This window comes from Dermacentor silvarum, chromosome 6 (genome assembly GCF_013339745.2).
Source record: "Dermacentor silvarum isolate Dsil-2018 chromosome 6, BIME_Dsil_1.4, whole genome shotgun sequence".
NCBI lineage: Eukaryota > Metazoa > Arthropoda > Arachnida > Ixodida > Ixodidae > Dermacentor > Dermacentor silvarum.
The window spans coordinates 151,546,708-151,571,527 of NC_051159.1; the positions used below are offsets into that span (position 1 = coordinate 151,546,708).

The 24,820-nt window shown below is 45.4% G+C and overlaps 1 protein-coding gene across 1 annotated transcript in view; it reads left to right on the forward strand.

Moving 5' to 3' along the window:
* Positions 1 to 24,820, forward strand: part of LOC119456241 (venom allergen 3) — a 46,166-nt gene that overhangs the window by 19,034 nt on the left and 2,312 nt on the right. The window contains exons 3-7 of the mRNA XM_049669619.1: positions 6,797 to 6,918; positions 20,783 to 20,864; positions 21,650 to 21,834; positions 22,483 to 22,583; positions 23,842 to 23,939. Of these exons, the coding sequence (XP_049525576.1) occupies positions 6,797 to 6,918; positions 20,783 to 20,864; positions 21,650 to 21,834; positions 22,483 to 22,583; positions 23,842 to 23,939 (588 nt within the window). The remainder of the gene's footprint in view (positions 1 to 6,796; positions 6,919 to 20,782; positions 20,865 to 21,649; positions 21,835 to 22,482; positions 22,584 to 23,841; positions 23,940 to 24,820) is intronic.

The following is a 24,820-nucleotide window of genomic DNA, read 5'->3' on the forward strand; positions in this document are numbered from 1 at the left end:
AGGCACTTGATCGTTTGTGTGCGAATGCAAACACGCGAAATAACCTGAGAATAACTGACAGGTTCCGTATACAAACGACGCGATGTGTACAACAATTGCCTCTATGACCTTCAACTAATGAAGCAAAGCAGAGCCACCGACGACGCTATACGCGTAACTTTGGCACCGCCGTACAGGTCCTGCTTCTCTCTGCAGCGGGCACGCACCTCAGGCCTCGTCAGCGCTGCTGGCAGGAGAAACGGTCTAAGCCGCGTGACGCAGCACCGTCCATTCATATATAGAAAGGCCCGTAGGGCATGCCACGCAGACAGGTATGAAGACAGCGACGCGCGTCCCCTCGGGCGATTGCATCATGCCTAGACGCGATCGAAGGTCGCTCAGGTGCCGGCGGGTTCAACAATGTGATTCTCTAGTCACAGCTTACACGAGTGTCTGTACGTTCGAGGCCTTTGTTCGGCCTTTGAACACCATGGAGCCAATCACGAAGGGTCGAAAGGGCCCCGCACCAAGTCCGCCCACCACGCGAGCTCCCGGCGCGGTCGCGCTATGTACATACACGAACTGCTGCCAGAAGATACTGAACGCTGTATAGCGTCGAGTTGTGCATACATCCACTCGCATGCCGACCAGAAAGGCAATGGCCATACGACGTCCCCCCCCCCCCCCCCCCCCCCCCGCGCGCGCTGATGGTGTGGTGTTGGCAGCGCAGAACAGTGCCGAAGCCGCCGCTTTCATATTACGTGAATGTAAAGAATGTAAACGAGGTGTTGACGCCTTGAGGCCCACAGCGCCGACTATACGGCGTGTCCCGCGATAAGAACCGTAAGTAAATACTCTCGAAAGCAATTTGAAGAAAGGCTTTTTAAGCGAAGCTTGATAGGCTCACAAGTGTCGGCAGTGGTGGTGGCGGCGGCGGTGTCACGCTGAAAAGTGGCCCGATCCTGACGATAGTGCAGAAAGGGTCCAAGCTCAATGGCACATACCGGGGACAAAAAAGAAAGAGAGAAAAAGAGAGAGGGAGAGAAAGAGAGAAAGGGAAAGAAAGAGAAAGATGCATGAGAAAGAAATAGTGAGAGAGAGAAGGAAATAAAGAGAGAGAGAAACAAAGAAAGAAAATCATCACGAAGGTCAGATACACACACGGCAAGCTTCGCTTACCCCCATTTTCTCGACAGGGGAAGGGCTGGTGATTTTTTTCTTTTTCTTTTTTAATATGTATAGGAAGCGAAGCCTCTCGTCCTTTCATCGGTTTGTATGCATGCGATGAACCGAAATAAACTGATATTCTATTATTATTATTATTATATTATAATTATTATTAAACAGCAAATAAACGGTCTCCCCATGCAAGCGATATAAAAATGAGCTCAAGATCAGCGGGCTACACAATGACACTTCAGACATTTGAGAGAGTAACGCAAAGACGATACGCTTTGCAAAAAAGATAGGTCAAGTATACGTGTATAGAGAAAATATCGAGAAAGAAACGTAGAGAGGGTATTCGGAAAGGCGTCGAGTTCTAGGGTCTTGTCTGTAGACAAGGGCCGGTCATTCAATTGTGCTAATGCGCATAAAGTCACAAACGTGCTGGTAATGTCAATTGTATTAAAAACACGGGTTAAAGAGCGCGATTATAGCGGCATTTTATTGTTCGACTAGTTTCTGAAGTTCTTAACAACCTTAAGACATAGAACTTAAAACATAGAACACCTTCTTCTACTTCTTCTACACTGTAAAAAACATGATGTTCCCCGTAAGAAGCTTTCAGAAAAACTACATGGCTTGGATAGACGACCACTATCCACAGGAAAAATTTTGGGTCCATGGCCGACAGAAAAACTACAAAACATCGCTGCGCGCGCCTTAGTACAATTTTTGGAGGACTAAAAAATATCACAAAATTACTAGCCAGATATCAGTTATTTCTGGCATTGTTATTATTAACAGGCACTCTTGATTATATGTTTACGGTGTCTTCGTGTTCACGTAGCATTTGTGTCTGCGTAAAAGACTTGTATTTAGAGCGTGGCATTCAAGAGGGACCTAATTTGCAAGTGCCCAACATATTCTGTGTGAACATCTTGGTTTTGTGAACATTTATGCTTTGTGAACTCATGTGTTGCGTGTGAACACCTCGGTTTTGTATTTATGTTATGTGAACTCTTCTGTTGCGCGAACATTTATTTATATTGCAGTTAAGACTTAGTACGTGAATGTTCGTACATGTGGTTATTAGTCCAGTTTTGTGACTTTTGACAACTTACTGAGGACAACTATCATGTAAGAGAAGAGGAGTAGCCGGCGCCACATATAGGCACCAACCTCTCCTTAAATACATTTAATAATAATAATAAACCTCAGGTGCCCTTTGCTACAGTGCATCTGCTACAAGGAATCGCAACAATTGTGTATATCGTTCATGCCTTCACTTTTTTCAATACCGCTCATCGGCTACACTTTCCGTTCAGGCGTGACTTAAGCACATATAACCATTCATACAGCTTTCCACAAAAGCAAACGGCAAAAGAAACCTACCGTCCTCGAAACAATGATGAATGTGGCATTGTGTTTAGCGCTTCGAGACTGAACCGCACGATTCCTGACGGTGTGATTCACTTTTGTCTCCAGCGGGCACCAGTTGAATTCATTATACATCTCAACATTTACAATTGCAACTCTATGAGAAAACAATGTATGAAACAAAAGTACACAGCTATCACTTGACGTCTACGTACGTACGCTTGAGCGGTTCAAGTACACGAAAGTTATATCCCCACGCGCTATCGAGTTTCTGATAGCGGTGCGCAATTCAAGGGACAAACATTCCTGAAATCATTGAATTGAACGCGCTAGACACACGTGTTCTTCTTACGCGCTGACGAGTTCTTTCTGACTGCATGGTGCTGGTCAAGCAACAAGCTTCTCTGAAATCATGCCAACTATAGTGCACCATACTTCATCCTAAATGCTATTCCGAATTTTCCCGTGGTTCTTCGGGTGTTCCTGGGCAATCTTTGGCGATGCCTACAGTCACCGTTCTTTTTTTTTTATCTAAGGCATGCAAATTGCGCGCATTTATAGTTCCAGCCATGTGTGGAGTTTATGTGCCACTTATTTTCTGCAAAAACATTTATCACGAGTGAGCAGAATACATAACTCGTAAGACAGAATGCGTGACTCGTGAACGTGGCTGAGTGTGCACGAGGACCCTCTTACCTGAAAAAAAAAACAGAAAACAATGAATGACACAGAAAGAAAGTGTTTCTTTTTTTTATGTCGAGAACGTACGATAGAGAAGCCGGTGCAAAGTAACCTATTTCTGGCCTACTGGTCCATGCGGGTGCAAGGGTGCGTGAGGAGACAGGTGGAAAGAAAAGTATGGGAGAGATGACAGTGTCGTGGTTTCAGCGGGTGCCAATTAGGTATCCGATGCAGGGTATATGCGTAAACAATCAGTACACCTGCGCGAAACCAGCGTACAAATGTACATGAATGAGACCTTAAGCTCGCAGTTTACACAACCAGCATATGTGTACACAGAGGACGGCAAAAATTGGAGGACGCTTAAGCTTCGCCTTTAAGAGTAGAACGCGATAGCGTTATCGGGACCCGTTCGCATCGCATCGTTCGCATACGGCAAGTAGGCTTCATTCACTGTAACACTGAACGTGGGAAATCCAGCTTACAAAGACCAAGCTTACACCGATCCCCTAAAGTCGGCTTCACTTTTAAACTGAAATGCATTGCTGGAAAGACGTTTTTCCAGGGGCAATATAAGTGGTCTTTTATTAAAATGTGAAGGCCATAGCACATTTTTTTATCATTTTATTAATTGTTTGCTATTGCCCCGACGCACGCAGGTCTGGTAGAAATGTTTGAGTTTCCTCGTAGTGGAATTAGGTTTTCTCGTACATTCAAATTACAATCCGACGGCGAATCCAACTTTTCTGACGGATTTCACTGTGAGAAATTCAATTTTTGTTCACCACAATCTTGCACTACGTGGAGGGCCTGCGCGGTTGGTGTGGTTGGATGATTTTCTCCGCCACCCGCGATCACACGCCGGTTGCCGACGCCGTATTTTCTGCGACACGGGGCCCTAAACGCTATCGCGTTAAAATGGCTAACGTTGCAATCTTCGCTGTTACGAATCATACTTGTCTCGCGCTTCTTCTACCGCCACATCTGTAGGGGCGTAATCAAACCGGCACACCTTTCGACTCCATAAAACCTCATACATCCTGAAACGATCATTTAACGCGCCACAAATACATATATGCGCTCGTAGTCCATCTTTACCCTGTTCACTTAACAAGATGAATCACGAACTAGTCCCAATCAGCCACCCTGCTAAGTCATATCGGAAAGAGCTTAACTGCGCTAGAAACAGGGACAAAGGAGGACGAAAAAGACACCATGTGCGCAGTGTCAGTGCGAGTCCCTGTTTCGAGCGCAGTTAAAATCTTTCCGATATGAACTTCAACAAGTAGCCCAACTTGGTGCGCCCTGCTAAGTCATGTTAAAGGCATATTACATTTCTTAATAGCCGTGTGAACCATTATAACACTGCGTACTCACATGTAGTTCAATTTAATTTATTTTCTCATTCTTCATTTACACCTTCTGGCACTCCACTCTCAGCTCTGTAAAGCTACCGGTGCTTTGGTTAAATCAGCTGTGATCAAAGCAAACAAATAAGGATCAAGGGGCACCGAGGCAGAACCTAGGTTCCATCGTTAACAGTGGTGGTTAACAGCGGTAGTGCACTGTGTTCAAGAAGAACTCAAGATTAAGTTATTTTAGTGAGCAAGTGAACTTTGGTAATGTCCAAAACCTCTGGAGCCGCACTTGACACCCGTCGGTGTTGTCTGCACAGCGGCCTGCCAAAGTTTCCCGCAGTACACATCCCAGCGGTCGTCAGCTTTGTTCTGTCTCTTTTCTCTTCAAAAACTCGTGCGAGTGGAACAGCCGACAAAAAGGACGAATAGCTGATTCGAACAAAACATTAACTAGCGAATATTGAGCACGCAGAAAACAAGCCCGCCAATATCCGTCGACGCACTGGCAATAGACAGAATCTGCCAAGAGGATGCCTGTTATAGGGGGCCGTGTGCAAGCGCTGTCAGACTTAACACGAACCAACGTTCAGCGGTTTCTTTCTTATTTCTCCAATAGACGAATGTAGAATCTCTTCTCTCTCTCTCTATCTCTCTCTCCTCTTCTTTATTTACAGTGCAGTACGAATGATACCCCTCTCCCTCCTCCTGTCTGGTGCGTACTCTTCGCCAAACTATCAAAGCTAGCAAGGACTGCTCCTTACAGCCTGCACCTTATCAGTAAAATTGAAAGGAGCTCCTCTTGCCTGTTCGGTGTATAAATTTCACGGCGGCCGTACATATCGTAAGTTAGGCAAGGTGCATGGAACGATCTGTAGTTCATTATTGTTGCCACCGCACGGTCACGAGTTCGTCGCCGAGGCAATGCATTAAACGGGCCGACATCGACGTGCAAGCAGAGAGGGCCATGGCCTCACCTCAGCCGTCGCATCCGTGCGAAAGGAAAGGAAGCGAGCACACACTCGTTCCGCGTAAGGAATGAGAAAATAAAGGCGCAGAAACACGTGGACACGCGTTCTCTTAATTCAGGGCCTTGATGGATCACGCTTTTCCAATGATTTCCCCCCTCACCCACCGACCAGGAAAGATAGAGAAGAGCTTCTTAAAAGCTGGGAGACGTAGCCTTAAGGCAAATGTGGTCGCCATAACCACGTTGCAGGGGGGAAGGGTGACGTTAGAGAGAAAGAAAGAAATCGAAGTACCCCATGTTTACGCGCAAAGGTATGGGAGAGAAAAAAACATTTATTTATTGTGGTCCGCATCACCATACTATGTACAATAAGTGGTGATGCGTGGGAAAACACAACAGAAGAGAGAAAACGTATGCCGACAGATACTCGTAAAGAAAAACCCAGGCACGCCGCGTAACAGCGTGCGAAGTGAGACAGCGTGCTGTATACTATAGGGCGTCTCAGCTAATGTTAGCCAAGCTGTTCAACGAAAAAAAAAATATTTAATAAACAAGGTACAAGATAAGATTTTAAGACCAACGGTGTTCGGTTGTCAGAATGCTCAGACGACCGAACTCCGTAGGTCTTATAATTGTATCTTGCACCGTGTTTTTTTTTTTATGCTTTCTGTTTTCGAACTAACATTAGATGGGACGCACGGTATACAGAACTAACCGAGCAGGAAGCCCCTTTTCGCTTTCACGCCAGAATAAATGCTCGATCGACAAGTGCTGGCAACAAATTTTCGATCACGTTTTGCTATGCTTAGGCAAACGTCGACTACGAACCACAACGCAGAATCTGCCAACGCGCTAAAATTTCACAAACAATGTCGTCGCAACATTAGCCACGCTATTCTTTCGGCGCTTAAAGCCTATAGTGCAATCTAAAGCATAATTGAAAATGTCATTACGAACATGGCCGTTATTGAATCACAGAAGGTACTATTGCGAACAGTCGGACGTAATACCGCAATTCCAGTTGCAGAAGAAGTTAAGCACCTCCATTCGACCACTCACCAAAGGAAATAAAAAAGAAATTACCTAATTTCTCCAACATATGAAAGGGTTTATACTCTAATCATTTCGCATCAACGTGGGACCAGTACAAGTCTCCTAAGCGTCCATACCCGCTGCTTCGTTTCTTTTGCCAAGTGTTTACTTACTATACTATACACAATAAGATGAGGCTGGCCGTTTCTGAAATGTGGAGGGTTCCATCGCTTTACAGGTTCGGGAGGAGTGACCAAGGCCCAGCAGGTCCACATCGTGGACCTGCACAATCAGCTCAGGGCCTGGGTTGCCGGTGGATACCAGAGCGGCCTTCCCGCTGCAGCTAACATGAGGGCGCTGGTGAGTATAAAGTTTTCACGCACCCCGTGTTCAAAGGCGGCGGTAATTTCAAACGCATACTGGTTCTGGCTGTCGTCGACTGCCACATCTCGTCCACGGATGGTATACCTGCGCGTAGAGCACAGTGCATATGAAGACTCCGAAATTGCTGGCGAGGGTGGTGGTGGTGACTTGCTTGCGGGTGACAGTGGTGGAACGGCTTGCGGGAGTGGCAGCGGCGGAAGGAAGCGAATTACGACACGCTCCACTCTTTCGTCGGTTTAGATTAACTCTTAAGATTCGTGGCTTAGATTTACTATGTAGGGACGTGCATGGGTCCTTGGATTTGGCCGTGGCATCTTAAGAAAGACACCAAAACGACAAGCATTCAAGGTTTAATCTTCCCTTGCTCGGGCGCCAGGGTAGGTGGACCCGAGCTCAAACTGCGGCTCGCTGGACCTTGCTACTCTTGAGCTCCGCTTCAGCCTCTTTCTTAGCCACTACGATTGTCCTCTAGCGCGCCTCGCGGCGGCAGTTCCCACACATATAGTTTGCGTTGGCTTAGCTTTAAAACATCCTCCTTATTTTATTTGGGGGGGATATTTTCTCTCTTGCTATTTTCTATTTCTTACGTTATCTGCCTTTGGTATAGGTACTCATGAACACTGAAAAAAGGACGCATGCATACCGAAGCTGCCGCGACATTTTTTTGACCTCGCTAAAAACGTGTTTCTTATTAATATACTGTTACACGACTGTATTGAAGTAATTGGAAGCGCGCCGAAAATGGCCGAATCGATTAGTTTCGACGACGTCTCTTGTCGCCATTTGTTGGGCGTGTTGGTGAACTGACTTGTAAATAATCTCTAGCGTCAGCGGACAAGGACAGATGGGAGACGATTGTTGTGTCGCATGGTGGTGTCGTCGCGCATTGTGGCGTCGTCTCCTTTCTGTCCTTGTCCGCTGGCGCTAGACAAGCTTTACAAGTCTCTTGTTGTTGTTCGTATATATTTTCCTCTTTCGTTCCACGTGCGAAGTTCGATGTCAATTTGTCATCGAACGACGTGCTTATACTTTGAGTACAACGCTGCCTCCTATAGCGACACGATCAGACTATATGATACGTCGCACTCGGCAACACGACGCTATAGGCCGACGGCGACAAATTGCTTCGGCGCTTTGCTCGGAGAATAAAACGTCCCCAGTCAGTGAACCGGACAGGCGACATCTCTCACGCGTCGACAACGAGGAAAACAACGCTGCTGAGCACGAGGTCGCGGGATCAAATCCCGGCTGCGGAAGCCGCATTTCGATAGGCTCGAAATGCAAGAAACACTCGTGTACCGTGCATTGGGTGCACGTTTTCTTAGAAACATCAGGTGGTCAAAATTATTCCGGAGTCCCCCACTACGGCCTGCCTCATAATCAAATAGTCGTTTTGGCACGAAATACCCCAGAATTTAATTTAACGCGGAAAAGATCCGGAGAGAAAAAGAGGCCTGACAACAGCGAACAGCGTAGACCTAACTCTGGATTCGTTTCAAAATCAGTGGGCCTTCTTTCAATCTAGTCGCACTACCCCACCCTTTCCTCATTTTCTCCCTCCCCTTATTCTATTCTACTTCATATTAGCTAGAGTCTTCGTTGAGCGTCTCAAAAGTTAATAACAGAACACACCGATATATAACGGGAAGGGCGCGTGGTCTTGCTGGCACATATAAGCAAAGACCGCAGGCCAACTTGAGCCTGTATTTATAAAACATACCGAGCGTCGCTCAGCGTCAGAGCTTGTACATAAGGGGCCCACCTGATGTCATTTTTTTTACTGCGCATATCAAAATAGTAACATCTATGCTGGTCACAGGCGCAAACCCGGCAAACATCGAATAACAGGTACGTTTAATGCATACTTTGTTCACACACCAAGGGCGGACTTTAAAATATTTTGTTTGTGCTGTGTGTAGTTAACCGGTTGTCATTGCTTACAATATGTCCAACTCTACGATTGGTCTGAATCTGCGCTTTCAAATAGTTCTAACGCAAGAACAACATTGTCCCGAGTACCTTGTTTTACAGCGGAAGCTGTTATGGGCTCATTCCAATAGCCGTTTCGGGTCGCGATGGTGCCGCCGCCGGCGCCGCCTCGTAACGCTATCGCCGGAAATGCGAAATAACGTACCTGCTCTCCGCCGGGATCGAATCCAGGCCCGCTGTGTGGGAGTCGGATACGTTACCACTGAGCCACGCAAGCGCTTGCTATCAGGCAGCAGAAAAATTCCCTTTAAACGCGCCCTATTATAGGCAGGCGCGCAGGCGCAGACGACCCGAGCCTCCGCCAGTATGGTAGCGCCGTCTAGTTAAGGTGCCTGCAACCGCCGCGTGGGACGATATGCGATTCAGACGAGGCGCACAATCAACCCTATCCCGATGTTAGATGTGCGCCACGTATTCTGTGTACCTCATCGGTACACGTTATGGCGTCTCCTCGCAAGGTACGAACCGCTGCTGAAGAAGCGAATCGTAGAGCTATACGTACGCGGCTACAATCAGGCATCATCGGGCTCAGCTGACTGCTGTGAAGAGAGCATTACAAGCCGCAGCTCGCCGTCGACGCCGGGCGGACAGTTCAGATCATTCTCGTCAAAATCGAGGCGAAGAGACTTTGCCGCGAAGATCCCGTTGTGCGTGGTGCCGAAATTGGAGCTACTCTTGCGCCGCTCAACCAGCTTACGCTGTGACTGTGCTGCGTGTGCCGCGCAGGCCTGTGAATTTTTCTTTCTTTTTTGTCAGAGCCCATTTTTCACCGGACTGTCGCTGTTATCAAATTATCGCTCGACGCAAGACGCGCCTACTGAATCGGAAATTTATTTAATGCTGTCGCCATTCGTAAGGCGAAAGAGCATTTAGCTGCAACGCAAAATTTGTTGTCTATTCTGGAATTTACCCAAGCCCCAGCGATTACTCTGGAATGTGCGTTGATACATGTAAAATAGCGGAAGGAGCGGTCAGTTCAGATTCAACGGCCGACGACTGTGCGCGCCACTATCGTTGTGATTCGAGTGTTGCTTGTCTGTCTGAACGCTTGTCTGTCTGACCGAATAAAAGAGATTCGTTTAAAAAAATAACTTCTGGGGCTTTACGTGCCAAAACCGCGATCTGATTATGAGTAATGTCCGTAAATAGGGAGGGGGGGGGGGGCTCCTATTTAATTTTGACCACCTTGGGGTTTTTTAATGCGGCCATAAATGTGCGTTTTCGCATTTTTTCCCTATCGAAATGCAGCCGCCGTGGCCGGGATAAAGAGATCCTTAACTCGCAGCTTTAGTTAGTATATGTAGTGTTAGGTTCATCAGCGTCTGAACAACGTGACAATATTAGTGAACACGGCTTAGTTGTAGAGTATTTATATCCAATAAGCGCGTTGCGTTAACTTCCGGCGATGGTACCGGTACCGCACATTTTGATTTTCCCTCTTTACTATTATTTCTTTCGGTGTGGACGAACGCCTCGCACGTCTTCCAACCGCGGCAAATGCGCGTTACAGCGTAAATGCGACCTACGTCCGTTCGCTGATCACCCAGAAAGAAGCGCCGAGTGTCCGCAACCTGTCCAGAGCACAGCCCTTATTAGCAACTTAAAAAAAGAAAGAGAGAAAGAAAGAAAAGAAGGATGTCAGAAAGTGGGATCAAAGTCCCGTGCACGTCTTTGTATTTTTACGGCCTACAAGCACTAATACGGAGACGAGCGTTTCGTGAATATCAATGGCAGCTTCCATTCCGAAGCAAAAAGTTGTGAGCGACGCGCGGCATCTCCAATAGCAAGGACACACGTGACTACATCCGCGAGGCTATAGCGCGCTTTCTCCGGAGATAAGTCTTCGACACGCTGCACGCGAAGCGCATGATGAAATGTATCGTCAGACATGTAGAAGCGCCAGGGCACGTCACACGTCGCTGCCACGATTACAAAAGGGCCGATACTGTCAGACGGAGTAGTGCGACAGCTGTGGCGAGGTCAGCGACACGCTCCTTTTGCAGGTGTGATGCCGACGAAGAACGGTAGACGCGGTCTGAATGTTGCGTGCACCCCACGTACATTTCCGATGCGCGCGGGCATAGGGGAATGGCTTTCTTTCCAAGGTTGCAAGTAGTGTCTGTATGTACGAAGGCGAGCCTTCTCTTCTTTCTTTCTTTCTTTCTTTCTTTCTTTCTTTCTTTCTTTCTTTCTTTCTTTCTTTCTTTCTTTTTTTTCTTGTCTTTCTTTCTTTCTTTCCTGCAGCCGAGCGAAGATTGCAGATCATGCGCTTTTTCCGCACGGGCTGTCAAGATTAATTAGTAGTTCAAGGTTCATTTATATTTCTTTTCTTCAGAAGCCGTACAAGTTGGAATATACGTGAGGAAGTTAGCAACTAAGATGTAATATTACAACAAGATTGGTGGGTGCGTCGTGGTACAAGAGGAATCAGGCAAATAAAAAAACAAATGAAACACGCATGAATCGCATGTGAAGTCACAAGTAAGAAGATGCGACGTATAGATAATTAGACACAGCGAAGTTATACAGTGACTGCTTAACGAAGACAAGTACAAAGTAAGCTAACAAAAATTCACGAAGGTATAGAAGTTGATTTTTCCTGACAGTGTTACGGATGCTGACAGCATTGCCACGAAGACCATTTCACAGTTCAATGGCGCGCAGCAAGGTTGAGAGAGGGAGAAATATTTATTATAAGAAAAAATCTATAAGAGATCGGCCTGAATCAGTGTTCAAGTCAGCCACGTGGTTTGAAAGCGTTGATGTACCCCAAGACGTATTTGAAGCTGCATTGATTAAGCGAACGGGGAGAAATTCGAGGTACTTGGGCGAGAAGAAATGTCGTCCCATTTGTTCGAACATATGTGCAGGCTACTGTTAGGTTTTCCTTGTGCATTCTTTTCTTTTTTTTTTTCATTTCCACGAATTGGTTCCGAGAGTTTTGACAATCTTAAGGCGTGGCAAATACGCAGAACAAAGTTAGTCTTATCAACTCCTCATGCAGGAGTATCTGCTTGATTCATATTTAACGCCATTTTCGCTGAGGAGTGCTCTGACGTCGGTGTGTTGGTATGGCATCACTTGAGCGTATAAATTGCGCTGTTCAGGCGACACACACACAGGGACCTGTAAACACGAAGCGGACACAGACCTTGCGTTGATTCACTCGCTTGACGCTCGTCATACATATGTACATTTGAGAGACAGTGCAAACAGAGCGGGTACACAGGTTGCAGCCAGAAAGTACGTGATGACGCAACAATCAACGTGAAACCGCACATGCAACCATACACGTGGCAAAAGAACCGCATGCCATAACGACATGGCGCAGGTTATCGTCCGGAGCAAAACCTTTTCCTTAAGCACGTAACTGTATGTTGATATATATATATATATATATATATATATATATATATATATATATATATATATATATATATACCGTGGCTTATATGAATTCGACATATAAGTGCTCTAAAACCACCTCAGATTGTTTAACAGTGCACTTTCAATGTTTCAGGCTGGCTGGCTCGCTTGCTTGCTTGCTGTGTGGCTTCATGCTACCTCCTGATGGGGGAAAGAAAACAATGGTTTTCTTCTTATAATTACAAAAATAGTGCTTTCCTAAGTAAGAGAATTCAGCCAGTCTACACAACATGTACTTTTGCATGTCCCTTAATTGACAGTTAGGCGGAAAGCGCTGCAAATTATTTTAATTCCTATAACAGTTATTTAATAAATAACTTACTTAATCGGTCCCTTAAATTTGCTGTTAGAAAAGTCGAGCGCTGAGTCTGCCAATGAAACTGGCACTCTCCACACGGTTCCATGTCCTCCGAGATTGACGCCCGGGCTCGATCCTGAATATCGGAGGTCATAGCGACTGACCAAAGCTTACGCCAATCTCAACTAGGCGGCGCCAGCTGCCTCTCCTGCTTCTATACTGCTCCGTGCAAGGAGTTGCCAAGTTACAAGGTCGCCCAGATTCTGCGCCGTACATTGACACCAGCGCCGAGCTTCCGGATTCGTCGTCGTATGGCCGCTTTAATGCCCAGCGCATAGTTCTGCTATACTCTTCAATAGCTTTGCTGCACCCGCCGCGGTGGCCTAGTGACTATGGCGCCGCGCTGCTATCGCGGGATCGAATCCCGGTCGCGGCGGCCGTATTTCGATGGGGGCGAAATGCAAAAAAGCCGGCAGATCCCACGCCCTGTGCAAATCTATGTTACGCGAAGAAGTCTGCGGGGAGCCTACCAAGTCAACGAAACGACCATGAGAGCACCAAGACCTAGGCTGCTCTTTCATGACGTACATGACACGCATGTCATGACATTCATGTCACGCCCTATCATTCATGTTCGTCATATACTCTTGTCATACTATGCCAATTTTGGCGCATACCAAGTCAACGAAACGACCACGAGAGCACCAAGACGTAGGCGGCTCTTTCATGACCTACATGACACGCATGGCATGACATTCATGTCACGCCCTATCATTCATGTTCGTTATACACTCTTGTCATACTATGCCAATTTTGGTGAATACCAAGTCAACGAAACGACCACGAGAGCACCAAGACGTAGGCGGCTCTTTCATGACGTACATGACACACGTGTCATGATATTCATGTCATGACCTATTATTCATGTTCGTCATACACTCTTGTCATACTATGCCAATTTTGGTGAATACCAAGTCAACGAAACGACCACGAGAGCACCAAGACGTAGGCGGCTCTTTCATGACGTACAAGACACACGTGTCATGATATTCATGTCATGACCTATTATTCATGTTCGTCATACACTCTTGTCATACTATGCCAATTTTGGTACATACCAAGTTTACGAAGCGACCATGAGGGCACCAAGACGTAGGCGGCTAGATAGGTAGATACTCTCAAAGTAGCAAATGTTCGGCACGAAATGCTTCGCATCTAAAACGCCCGTGTACAGTGCAATGGGGGCACGTTAAAGAACCCCAGGGTCAAAATTAATCCGGAGGTGTTTAACTACGGCATGGCTCATAGTTAGATCGCGGATTTGGCACGTTATATCACAGAATTTAATTTTAATAGCTTTGGTGCAGCCGCGGTTAGGAATAAAATGCTTGAACAGATAACAAACGCGGCCCGCGCTTCGACATTTTCCAACTGTTGTGAAACGGCATTAGTCGCTTACGCTTTGTGCTGCGCTTGGATCAAAACGGCAAACGCATTTCTGAACACCGATAATATACACCGTAAGCCACACTATACAAAGCGCATTTTCCATGGTTGGCCTACGTTGCGAGTCAGAGACTTTGAGAAATTTTATAATTAATGGCGGTACGCTCTTTTAACACAGAAGCCGTCACATGTTGAGCATTGGGCGATCGTAACCTCTTCAAGCAGAATGTATACGCGAGATCGCATAACCAATGTACTTGCCGCGCATTGTGGAATCTGGGTGCTGTTATAGTAGGATATAACTTTAAAAAACAGCAGTTGGCAACGAAGGCACACGGTCCGCGCGGGGTTGTGTTACTCCGCCAGCCAATCACAGAAGCAAACAAAATTGTCGACATGCAACCTATTCAATGTGGCGTCGTACTTGATACGACTGTACTTGTCGTATTTGTACGTTCCACTATCATATACGAGTGAAAACGTATAAAATTACGCTCTTATAATTTTATTTTTGTGGCTACCGCCTTATTTAGGCAACAGGGAAAGTTTGAAGTACAAACTATTTGCAGCCTCACGGAGGAACAGCGGCTGGCGGTTATGAGCGCGTGCGCGGGGCTTCACTGCAGACGTAGGTTGTATCCGACTTTAAGACCGTCACCAAATGGCCGCTCAGATATACAAGCTAGAACGAGTGGACTATTGCGCATTAACGCGTCGGGACTTCGCGGACAGGTGTACCTTGACAGGTGAATAGTGAGACAGCGCGACAGGTGACACAATAGATAAACGGCGCGACGCACTATACGCACCTGCGGTTTTGTCTATTATTATTATTATTATTATTATTATTATTATTATTATTATTATTATTATTATTATTATTATTATTATTATTATTATTATTATTATTATTATTATTATTCAACGTCGCGATCTTGGAAGAAAAAACCACCAAACGCCCGGCCCACCCAAAGAAAAGTAAGCTCTTGCGAGTCGGTTTCTTCCTTTCATTAAACTGAACATTTATTTTACTACCCGTGTTTTAGCTTAACAGACAGCGCAGAATATTTTCAAATATAATTTTCTACTTTTCTTTCTGTACTTTCGAGAGTTGTTTTCGTATACAAATTTTGAATACCTGGCTTTTTTTTAAGCATAATTCCTATGCTCTGACTATACTGAGCTATAATAAACAGCAACGAGCCGGAGCGGTGCAAAGACCGAGAGTCTTTCCTGCACGTCACAGTGAGCCGAAAGCACACGGGCGCGCGGAACGTACAAAAGGCTGCTCTCTCTGACGACTGGCTCTGCTAAATATACGCTAATGTACAATAAAAAAAAAAACGCTGGTACTGTTGTACGTATTCACGCTTTTGGCATGCAGGCCAGGCTCGCCGTTCTACCTTCCCCCCCTTAACATTTCCCAACCTCTTTCACCCACTTCTTTCGGCCGGGCGGCGCCGGGCTTGTTTTCTTGGACCGATGTCAAAAGTCGACCGGCGGAGAGATTCGCAAGGGGCACCTATAGCTCTCGGATCCGCGCGCTGGGTCCTTTCGTGAGCTATACTAGGCCGAGAAAAAACACGGAACCTTGACATTGAATGTTTCAAGGGCAGTGCAGCTCCCGCGATGCAAGCTTCACTGCGCGGACCAAGTGACACACTGTGAAGGACGTTTTATTTTCTATGCGAGCTTCTCAATGTTTCGTCATTTCATTTCACGCTACTCATTTCGCAGTAATTCGCGCGGTAAATTTCGCAAGATTGCTACGCCGCTAGAGAAGAGTGCTACATAAAAAATACATGTACACCTCCGCTTTTTTTTTTTTTTTTTCGAGAACAGCTCCCTTTTTTGTACTATTATTATTATTGTGCGGCGCCTGTTTGGGTAGCTTAAAGTTTGCAAAGTCGGAGCCGCGAAGTGACGTTTGTGCGCTGAGAGTACATTCACACACATTGGAATGCTTCGAACACTAGTCGCCAACGTGTCAATATGCTAATAAATAGATTTTTAAAAAGTCAGGTACGTGTTTGTCGTAATTTGAGTAAATCAATCGACGCACTGAAATGCGGCGTCATTATGTCGAAATTTTATTGAGCTACATACGGAGGTGTCGACTGAAGGGATTTCAAGAAAATCGCGGAAATTCGAGAAATCTCTGTATTCTAAACTTAATAGATGGAATAAGCCATCCGCTCTGTTTGGTTCATGAAGAGACCGGTTCCCAGCCGCAGACACTTGAGACCAACAGAAACAGACTGCTCTTTCCAAACGACACACGAAAACAGTGGTCATCCAATAAATGCTGCTTGTTAGCTGAAAGTGCTATTATTTTTGTTCGTATAATCAAAGCGTCATTCCAATATATCTTCTGATTGTGACACCTGTCCTCAAGGATCAAAGAACAGTGCAGTTGGGATTATCGTAGATGCGGAATACAACACTGCAGTATGACACACGCGTGCCGGCCCGTATAATGACTGCAGGTACAGTCTACTGAAATGTTTAATGGAATACTCAGAATTTTGCAACTGACTACCGCTGCGATATAGAACAAAAGCCTGAGTACGCTCTTATTTCTTTTTTTTTTAATTTATGTCTGCCTAACTCATATAGTCACCGTTATGTTTTTATTCGATGAAGAAATATTCCACCAAATTACCGGTTAGGCGTTTGGCTTTATGATTGGACCATACTCTACGACAACGATTCGATGCCACGGTCCTTGCAAACATGGTTTGACGATGCAGCAAGAACATCTACTTTGTATGCAGTGAACCCTGAACTAAAATTCTGAGTTTCTGTTAACTTACCGAGATACCTGGAAACTTCATCGACTTCTGCTCCGCGTGGCCTTCATCAACCACCTGCTACAGAAAATAGGGCGCACTGTTTTTCGATTTTCTTTTCGTGTTTTTTTTTTTTCGACTTCGCGCCTAATTGTGACGTTACAACCTCCACTATTTCTTTCTTTTTCTTTTTTTTTTCTTCCTTTTTTACATGTCAGTCAGTGCTTGCTTAGTAAATTTCATTACTCATAGCACCTTAGCCCATATAGCACTTTCATGCACTGTGTACACAATTCTACACACCAATCAATATATCGCATCAGCAGCAAAAACACTGATGAAAGTAATCATATTTAAAATAGGTCATATACAACTTGAAACACTTTTGAGTGGAATTGTGCTACAACGTTAAATAACATGTGCAAAATGTTTCAGTAAAACGAGTCCGAAGGTAGACGGTTGGGGTGTTCTTGTTCGGTGTCAGTATGTTGATGTATGCTAGCGGGTTTACTTCTTTCATTGTCTTTCACAATGTCTAGCGCCCAGGCCTAATTTTGAAGTGACTGGATAAGTGCTTTTCAAGCCTGCAAGACACGAAATAGATTATGTTTATATATTTGATGTTCCTGTAGTGAGTTTCGCATGGAGTCCACATTCCTGCAAATTCGACAAAATTCACCAAAAAAATTTAAAATTCTTAATCAATTCTGCAGCTGCATGTACGCTTTCTATGATTCTGAAGGTGCAAGAAATGCGGTGAAAGTATAAGCTTTTAATCAACATGATAAATTGGCGCCTGAAAGGAAGAAGTGAAATGGAGTAAAAGCGTGCGCTTTCAAACTATCCGCGTGATCTCTCCACTATAGATTTATCTACGATAACCACTTCGAAGCAAGACTGCATGAAGAACCTTCACGCTCTCGCGCACGACATGGGCGATGCAATCAAAGTCATTTACACGTGATGTCACGAGGCTTTCGATTATTTCCGACAGCCAAGGTCATTTGGCGCAAGTATTACTCAAGGATTATAGGCGTTTCTTAATCGGTTTAAATCCGATTATTCGCCTCATTTATCTGCGTTCGGCGCAACGAAACAACAAAGAGCTATCGGTGACCGGAAACAGAAACGTAGAAGAACGCCAGCGAATAAGAACAAGCAGCCTATAGGCGACAATAATACGAAAGCAAATGATTTCATTAATATAGAATTTTAATGTAAGTCATTCTAATTATAGAGAGGGGAAAAAAATCATTTATATGTACAGAAGCTAATACAAATACATATTTTCGGGTACAAATACTACATATCTTTAAAACCACTTTCTTTTGTTTTCCCTATAAGGCCCTGATGGGAACAGAAAACAAAACAAAAAAATACAAGAAAAGAAAGCTCGACACACTATACGGCGCGAAAAAACTCCCCACTCAAGCACCACATCGCTACCACGCAAAGAAACATGCTACTTCCGGCACGACGACGCCTAAAAGCACATTTTTAATTAATATTATTCAGTTCAGGCACCTAATTAGCCAAATATACAGCTTGGCTCAGTCAAGAGAGAAACAGAGAGGCGTTAGATTACGCAACCCCGAATACCACGCGCCGCCAAGCAGGCCCCATTAAGATGGAGTAACCGCCTGTCGAGGCAAGCCCTATTTAGTGTTTGAGGCATGCCACCACACCCTGCATGCAAGCAAACAGTGGCGAATACAAAATCAGATGCACGTTGAGGCCGGCTATTTTCCTTTTGACTTATATTTAGCCATATACTGCGCCGACGAAATCCAAGCGCACCAGGCAAAAGGCCTTGCACAGGCTGGTGCCCTGGGATATATTGCTTCGGGGTGCCGCACGCCGTTTACTGTCCTTGTAAGAACCGGTTTCCCCCGTCGACTTTCACCCTCGTAATCGGTAACCCACATCTGCTGCCTTCTCGAGTCGTGAACGTCCACGGCTGCTAAGGACCGATAATCGGTCGCGGCGTTCTGCCTTTCGAACGCAGCTCAGCATGTTGGCGCGAGGTAAACAGACGGCGAGTTTCTCAGAGAGCGCCGTTTTACATTATACCGTTACAGTCGTGTCGAAGAGAACGGGGTATAAGAAAACATTGATACAGATCCATTCCAGCCTGCCGTCAGTGAGCCGCCGTCTTTGGTCACCGACACCGTCAGAGAAGACAGACGGTGACAAACAACGCACAGGCTGAAACTGACCGCAGGTGAACCATGTGTAGTCGCACAAAAGTGACAGCTTGGCAAAAAAAAGTAGGAGATTGTCTCGCACACAAGCGTACACCATTCACAGTCCACATTCGTCAGCAAAGAAAGAGAAACGAAAAACAAATTAAAAATAGAAAGAGAGAGAACGATGTTGGGATGCGCCGCGCATGGTCGATAGTGCTGAGCGTCAATTTCGGTCAGAAAACAAAAGATGTCTAATAGTTTTAACGAAAAACGTGAAATTTCAGCGTGTTCACAGGCTTGCTACGCCAGATGATGAGTTGAAAGCTGAGTCGATACGCGCGCTACAAACACGATGCCGCACTCTAGTATATATATTCACGAAGTCTACTCGAGTTTTCACGTATTCTTACGGATGCTCCATAGTACGTAGGTAGTTTTGTTCACAGGCGGCTATAACTAAACGATGACCATAACAGCGGCGCTTTCTCGTGTAACCCTTGGCCCATTTCTGCCTGATAAAAAACTCATATTCAATGTATATATTGTGCTCACAATATGTAGACACTGTAAGCTGTTTTCTATCATGTGACATGTGTATATTTTTTGCACTTGTGGTGTTTGCTGCATTATATTACGTCATTTATCATGCACTTTTCTCTCTTATAACAGTTGATGTATCAGTACTGTACCTGCGGTGTTAGCGACATATAAAATGTAGCATTCTATAAGGTGTCATTTCATTGTGTCTTTTTTACCTTCGTGATATTGTGTGATACATTTCCATGTCACTCATGTGAAAATGAGTAGTTGGCACCATCTGTTGGTACAAACATCTATTTATTTATCTATACCAAAAAGAAAAATAGCTTGACCCGGTAGCGGGCACGGTTCGCCGACGTGTCACTGTTTCCAATGTTCCGAAGAGCGTCATGCCCAAGTCTGCAAGGCGCTTGCACACTCCGTGGCATATTTATCGATCCTCTTTCCTAATATTTACCCTGCCTCCTCAAAATCATTCCTGTCTCACCTATACATTCACTTTCCGGTCGTGCCACAGTCCAGGTGTCCATCAAATTTAGGGACAGGCACTTGCTTTTGCTGTGAAACGCGGATATTCTTCTCTCTCCTTCCAACAATGGTTTTATCGTACGTGTGGAACAATAAACCATGCATACCGTACATGTTGTCTCGCGTATAATTTTAACAGCGGAGCTTATTAAGCCTGGCGTAATGTGTCTGCTGAATCCAAAAATGTGGGCCGATCCTGGCGGCAGTGCAGAAAGGGTCCAAGCGCAATGGCACACATATATATACCCCTGTGAACTAGCGAAGCTGAGTCTGGCTAAGTCTAGCGAAGCATGGTTGGGACTGCTAAAGCTTAGCCAGTCATCGATAGGGAATCGATAGCCAATAAATCAATAATCGATCAATAACCAACGAATTCCGGAAAATGCTTGGGATGACTTGGTAATGCTTAGTCTAGCCCAAATACGTGGCCAATACCTTGAGATAGCCAATCAATAGCTAATCGAAAATCGATCAATAATCAATAAATTCCGGCAAATGCTGAGAATGACTTGGTAGTTAGTGCTTAGCCTAGCCCAAAAGCCAGGACTAGCTAGGTGCCCATCAGCTCCGCTGTCTCTTTAGCATTGCGCCTCCAGTGCAAGCTACTCTAATTTTTTTTTTTTTTTTTTTTTTTTCAGAGTTGGGACGATGAACTGGCGACTATCGCTCAGCGCTGGGCCGACCAGTGCACAGACGGCCACGACAAAGAAAGGAGCGTCAGTGAGTACAACGATTTCTTGAAATCTGTTCAAAATTATAAACATTGTTAGGCAAGCGCTCGATGGATGTGTCGCCATATTCCAAAGTTTTTTTCCCTTTTTTTTTTTTTATGGCAGACATATTCCTTGCCGCACCTCGCAGTCAATCTTCGTATATAACACTCGAGCAGTTGCGTTTGGCATCTTACAAGAGCGTCAACAAAACGTCAGCCCGCACAATATTGAGAAAGTACGCGTAAAAAAAAAAAAAAAGTGACCACTTATATAGAGAGCACTCTTCGCGGGTTTCGATCAACCAGAGATGCCAGAACCTATTCGCAACACTTTGGACCGGTTTTATTTCAACAATTAATGTCGAAGCAGTTCAACAAGGAAACCGGCCACGCCGTAGTATAGCATACGTTCACAATAGTACCTACAATAGTACCTACTGGTAAGCCGTGTTTAGGTTTAAGCATAAGCCGTGATAAACATTTAATCGTTTCTGATTAATTCGAATGAATGCTTAAGGTATGTAAGCTATACTTGTTTCTTAGCGCAAGTCAGTTACGGCGCACCAGTTGAAAAATCTTAGGCGTCGATAAAGAAAACGGCAGTCCAGGACAGCAGAGGCATCATATAGATGGGCTTATGCCTGAAAGGAGCCTTCGTTATGCAGTGGACACAAAATTGAATGGTGATGATTACAATCAACATCACTCCATCTCTGAGATGAAATTCAGTCTGCCCTCATAGGACAAGCATTCCTTGCTGACGAGAAGCACTTGTCGTGAAACCTTACTGCAGGCCGCTTCCACGTGGGCCAGAACGTGGCGCTAGTCTGGACGTACGACTTCGAGGACGACCTGCAAGACGAGCCGGACTGGGACTCGCAGGTCTACGCCTGGTACAACGAGGCCACAGAGTTCCACTTTAAGTCGGCCTCCATCAGCCCCTTCAGGTTCAGCAAGAAGCTCGGACACTTTACGCAGGTATACTGCTACACCTGATGTCAGCAACCCAATAAATTTGATGGCAGGTTCAGTGATCTTTTTTAACACTACTTGGGAGCTTCTTTCAGAAGCCAAACATTTCGGAAATTGATTTCAGTTTCTTCTCTCCCGTGTACTTAGATTAGGCGCACGTTAAAGAACCCCAGGTGGTCAAAATTAATCCGGTGTCCCCCACTACGGAGTGCCTCATAATCAGATTGTGGTTTTGGCATGTGAAACACCACAATTGAATTTTGTTTCCTGTTTTTTCCAACGCTATATCTGTTCACTGATAGAGCTGCATTTGCACACGTACAGTCAACCACAAAATATTAGGGGCTATGAAATCTGAGAAAAAGCTGAATATCTCCGCAGTCTCACAACGCAGCCTGGTATTTGTATTTCGAGCCTCGACTAAAATATGCTAACAACATTATCGTATACAGTTTTACTGGCTACTTCTACAGACGGCTCGGGAATTGAACGTTTTCTGAGATCCCGTGGCCCGTAAACCTTTGTGGTTGACTGTACGCGCAAAGCGAGACCGGAACTAGCCAAATAAGCACTTTGCGCAAGTCTATTCTGGACACGCCGCATCGCTGCCGGATCTCAAATTTCACTTTCTCCTACTCCTTTTCCTCTCCCCAGCTCGTATGGGCCGACACGTACAAGGTTGGCTGCGGCTACGCCTACTATCGCCAGAGTGTCCGGGGCCTGACCAAGATCTACGTGTGCAACTACGGACCCGGGTGAGTGGCCGCCTTATCTCGGTGTGCTCTTGCCCTCACCGCAGAGCGTGCCCGATATCGAGGGTCGTCTCCGAGTGCTGTCAACACAGTGACGAGGCACTCTCGAGTGGACACAACAAGGTGTTGTGTCGCGCTATCGCTCTCCCTTACATCGATAATTGCGCACAAATGGCTCGGCGCGAAAGTGTGCGTACAAGCTGCAGCGCACAAATTGTATTTTATACCTCCGCGTCTTTAGAAGACTGCACGCGAACATCACGTGTGTTTGGAGATTGATATCAGCGAATGGCCGACTAACGGCGCGGTTGCTGTGGCCATGGCAATTCCGATGGCCGAGTTGCAATAGAAAGGAAACACGGCTATTAAGTTCATTGTTTGTTGAAGATGTAATAAAACAGGCACTTTCATAACAGTGAGAAAGGAAAGATAGGGAAGTTCACCCGGGCACAGTTACGCAAATTTATATAAATAAACTGCCACTATGACCTGTCCAACTCAGGAACGGCAGCAGCGTTCACTTTGTTTTCTGCATCAGAAACTCAAGTTGATATGGTCCAAAGATTTTAACCTCTGAAAACGGTAACTAGTCGAGGCGGTTAAACACAGACCGTGGATGGAGGCATATATAGCGGTGCGTGAAAAAGTAGCGAACGTAAATGTAAATGACAAAGTTATTAAGATATTCTACAGCAGACGCCTAATATTCTTAGCCTTAGTGCACTTGCGGAAGGTTCCTTTCAAGTCATGCTGCTGGAATACTTATTAATGTTTTAGAATGGATCTGTTCATTTAACTTAATCAGTCAAGTAAAACAGGCTACTTGAATGTGATAAACACATAATACACACGGTGGTAAGTATTACCGCATGAGCGGTAACACTTACGCACACGTTTACACTTACGCACACTTACGCACAAGTTTAAGCGCACACAATTATTGATGCATGTTCACTCGCGTGCAGTGTAAACGGCAACGCCGAATGAGACATCAGCTGACGATCGCTTGCTATAGCATTTACCTCCGGGCGTGTGATGAGACTTGACGTTTAGCTTTCATGAAGTGACGGTAACTCATGTGGAACTTCTATGTTAGGCGTAACAGTGAACTCTATTTCGCCGCTTGAGTGCGAACTAGTCCTTCTTTTTCATATCTTACGGCACAGTGCGCCCAGGCCCGCACGTATTTCCTTAGAGAATACGAAAGAGAAATGCGTACGGAATGGTCTGTGTGAACGCATTATTCTTTTTTTCATTGCAGCGGTAACATCATCGGTGGTGCCATGTACGAGCAGTCGCCGGTCGCCACGTGCAGGCCAGGTCTTGTGCCAGCAGTCGGCACCTACAGCGGGCTATGCGGTAAGTGGGATGCTCCTCAAACGGAACGTAGTCTATATAACGTTCGACGAAAACACGTCAGGTCGGCCGCGGCGGCCGAATTTCGATGGGGGCGAAATGTGAAAACGCCCGTGTACCGTGCATGTTAAAGAACTCCAGGTGGTCAAAATTAATTCGGAGGCCCTCACTACGGAGTGCCTCACAATCAAATCGTGGTTTTGGCATGGAAGACCCCAAAATTATGCTTTTTTTTTTTACTCGTCAGGCGAGTGTAGTATTTGGTCAAATTAAAACGAACGCTCACCTGAGTACTTTGCTTTAACAGATTTTCACTGTCTAGACAGAACGCGATTCCGTGGTGGACAGCTAAAATATAGCAATGATACCACATCCTTCCTGCTTTAGGCCACAGGGCTCTGGAAGACTCTTCTTTCAGGTTTTGACCAACTAACCGCACGCCTTTAAGCTCGGCTTCTTCCATTCTCTTTGTGTTGGAAGAATTGAACGGCACGAAATGAGAAACATGAAAAAATGCAAAAAGAACAAAGCGGTGGATGACGTGATGTCACACTTGAGCGCGAGGTGGGAAAAAAAAACGAATCAAATTAACGTTCGAACGCACAAGCATCAGTAGAAAGTAAGACAAAAATAATAAAAATAAAGTTCGAACGCATATACGAAACGAAACTGCAGCTATACACATGTATTGCACGGATGATGGCCAACGTTAGACCCTTGATTTCCCGGCGCACAGCGAGAGCTGAAACTGAATTCTATTCTCGCTAGCATTTGTGCTGCCTTTCCGCGTTTCGATTCTGCTAACTACACAGATAAGGAGAACTCTGTAACGATTGCACAATTATCCAAAGCGCACGCCCACGCTAGACAACGAGGACGTTTGA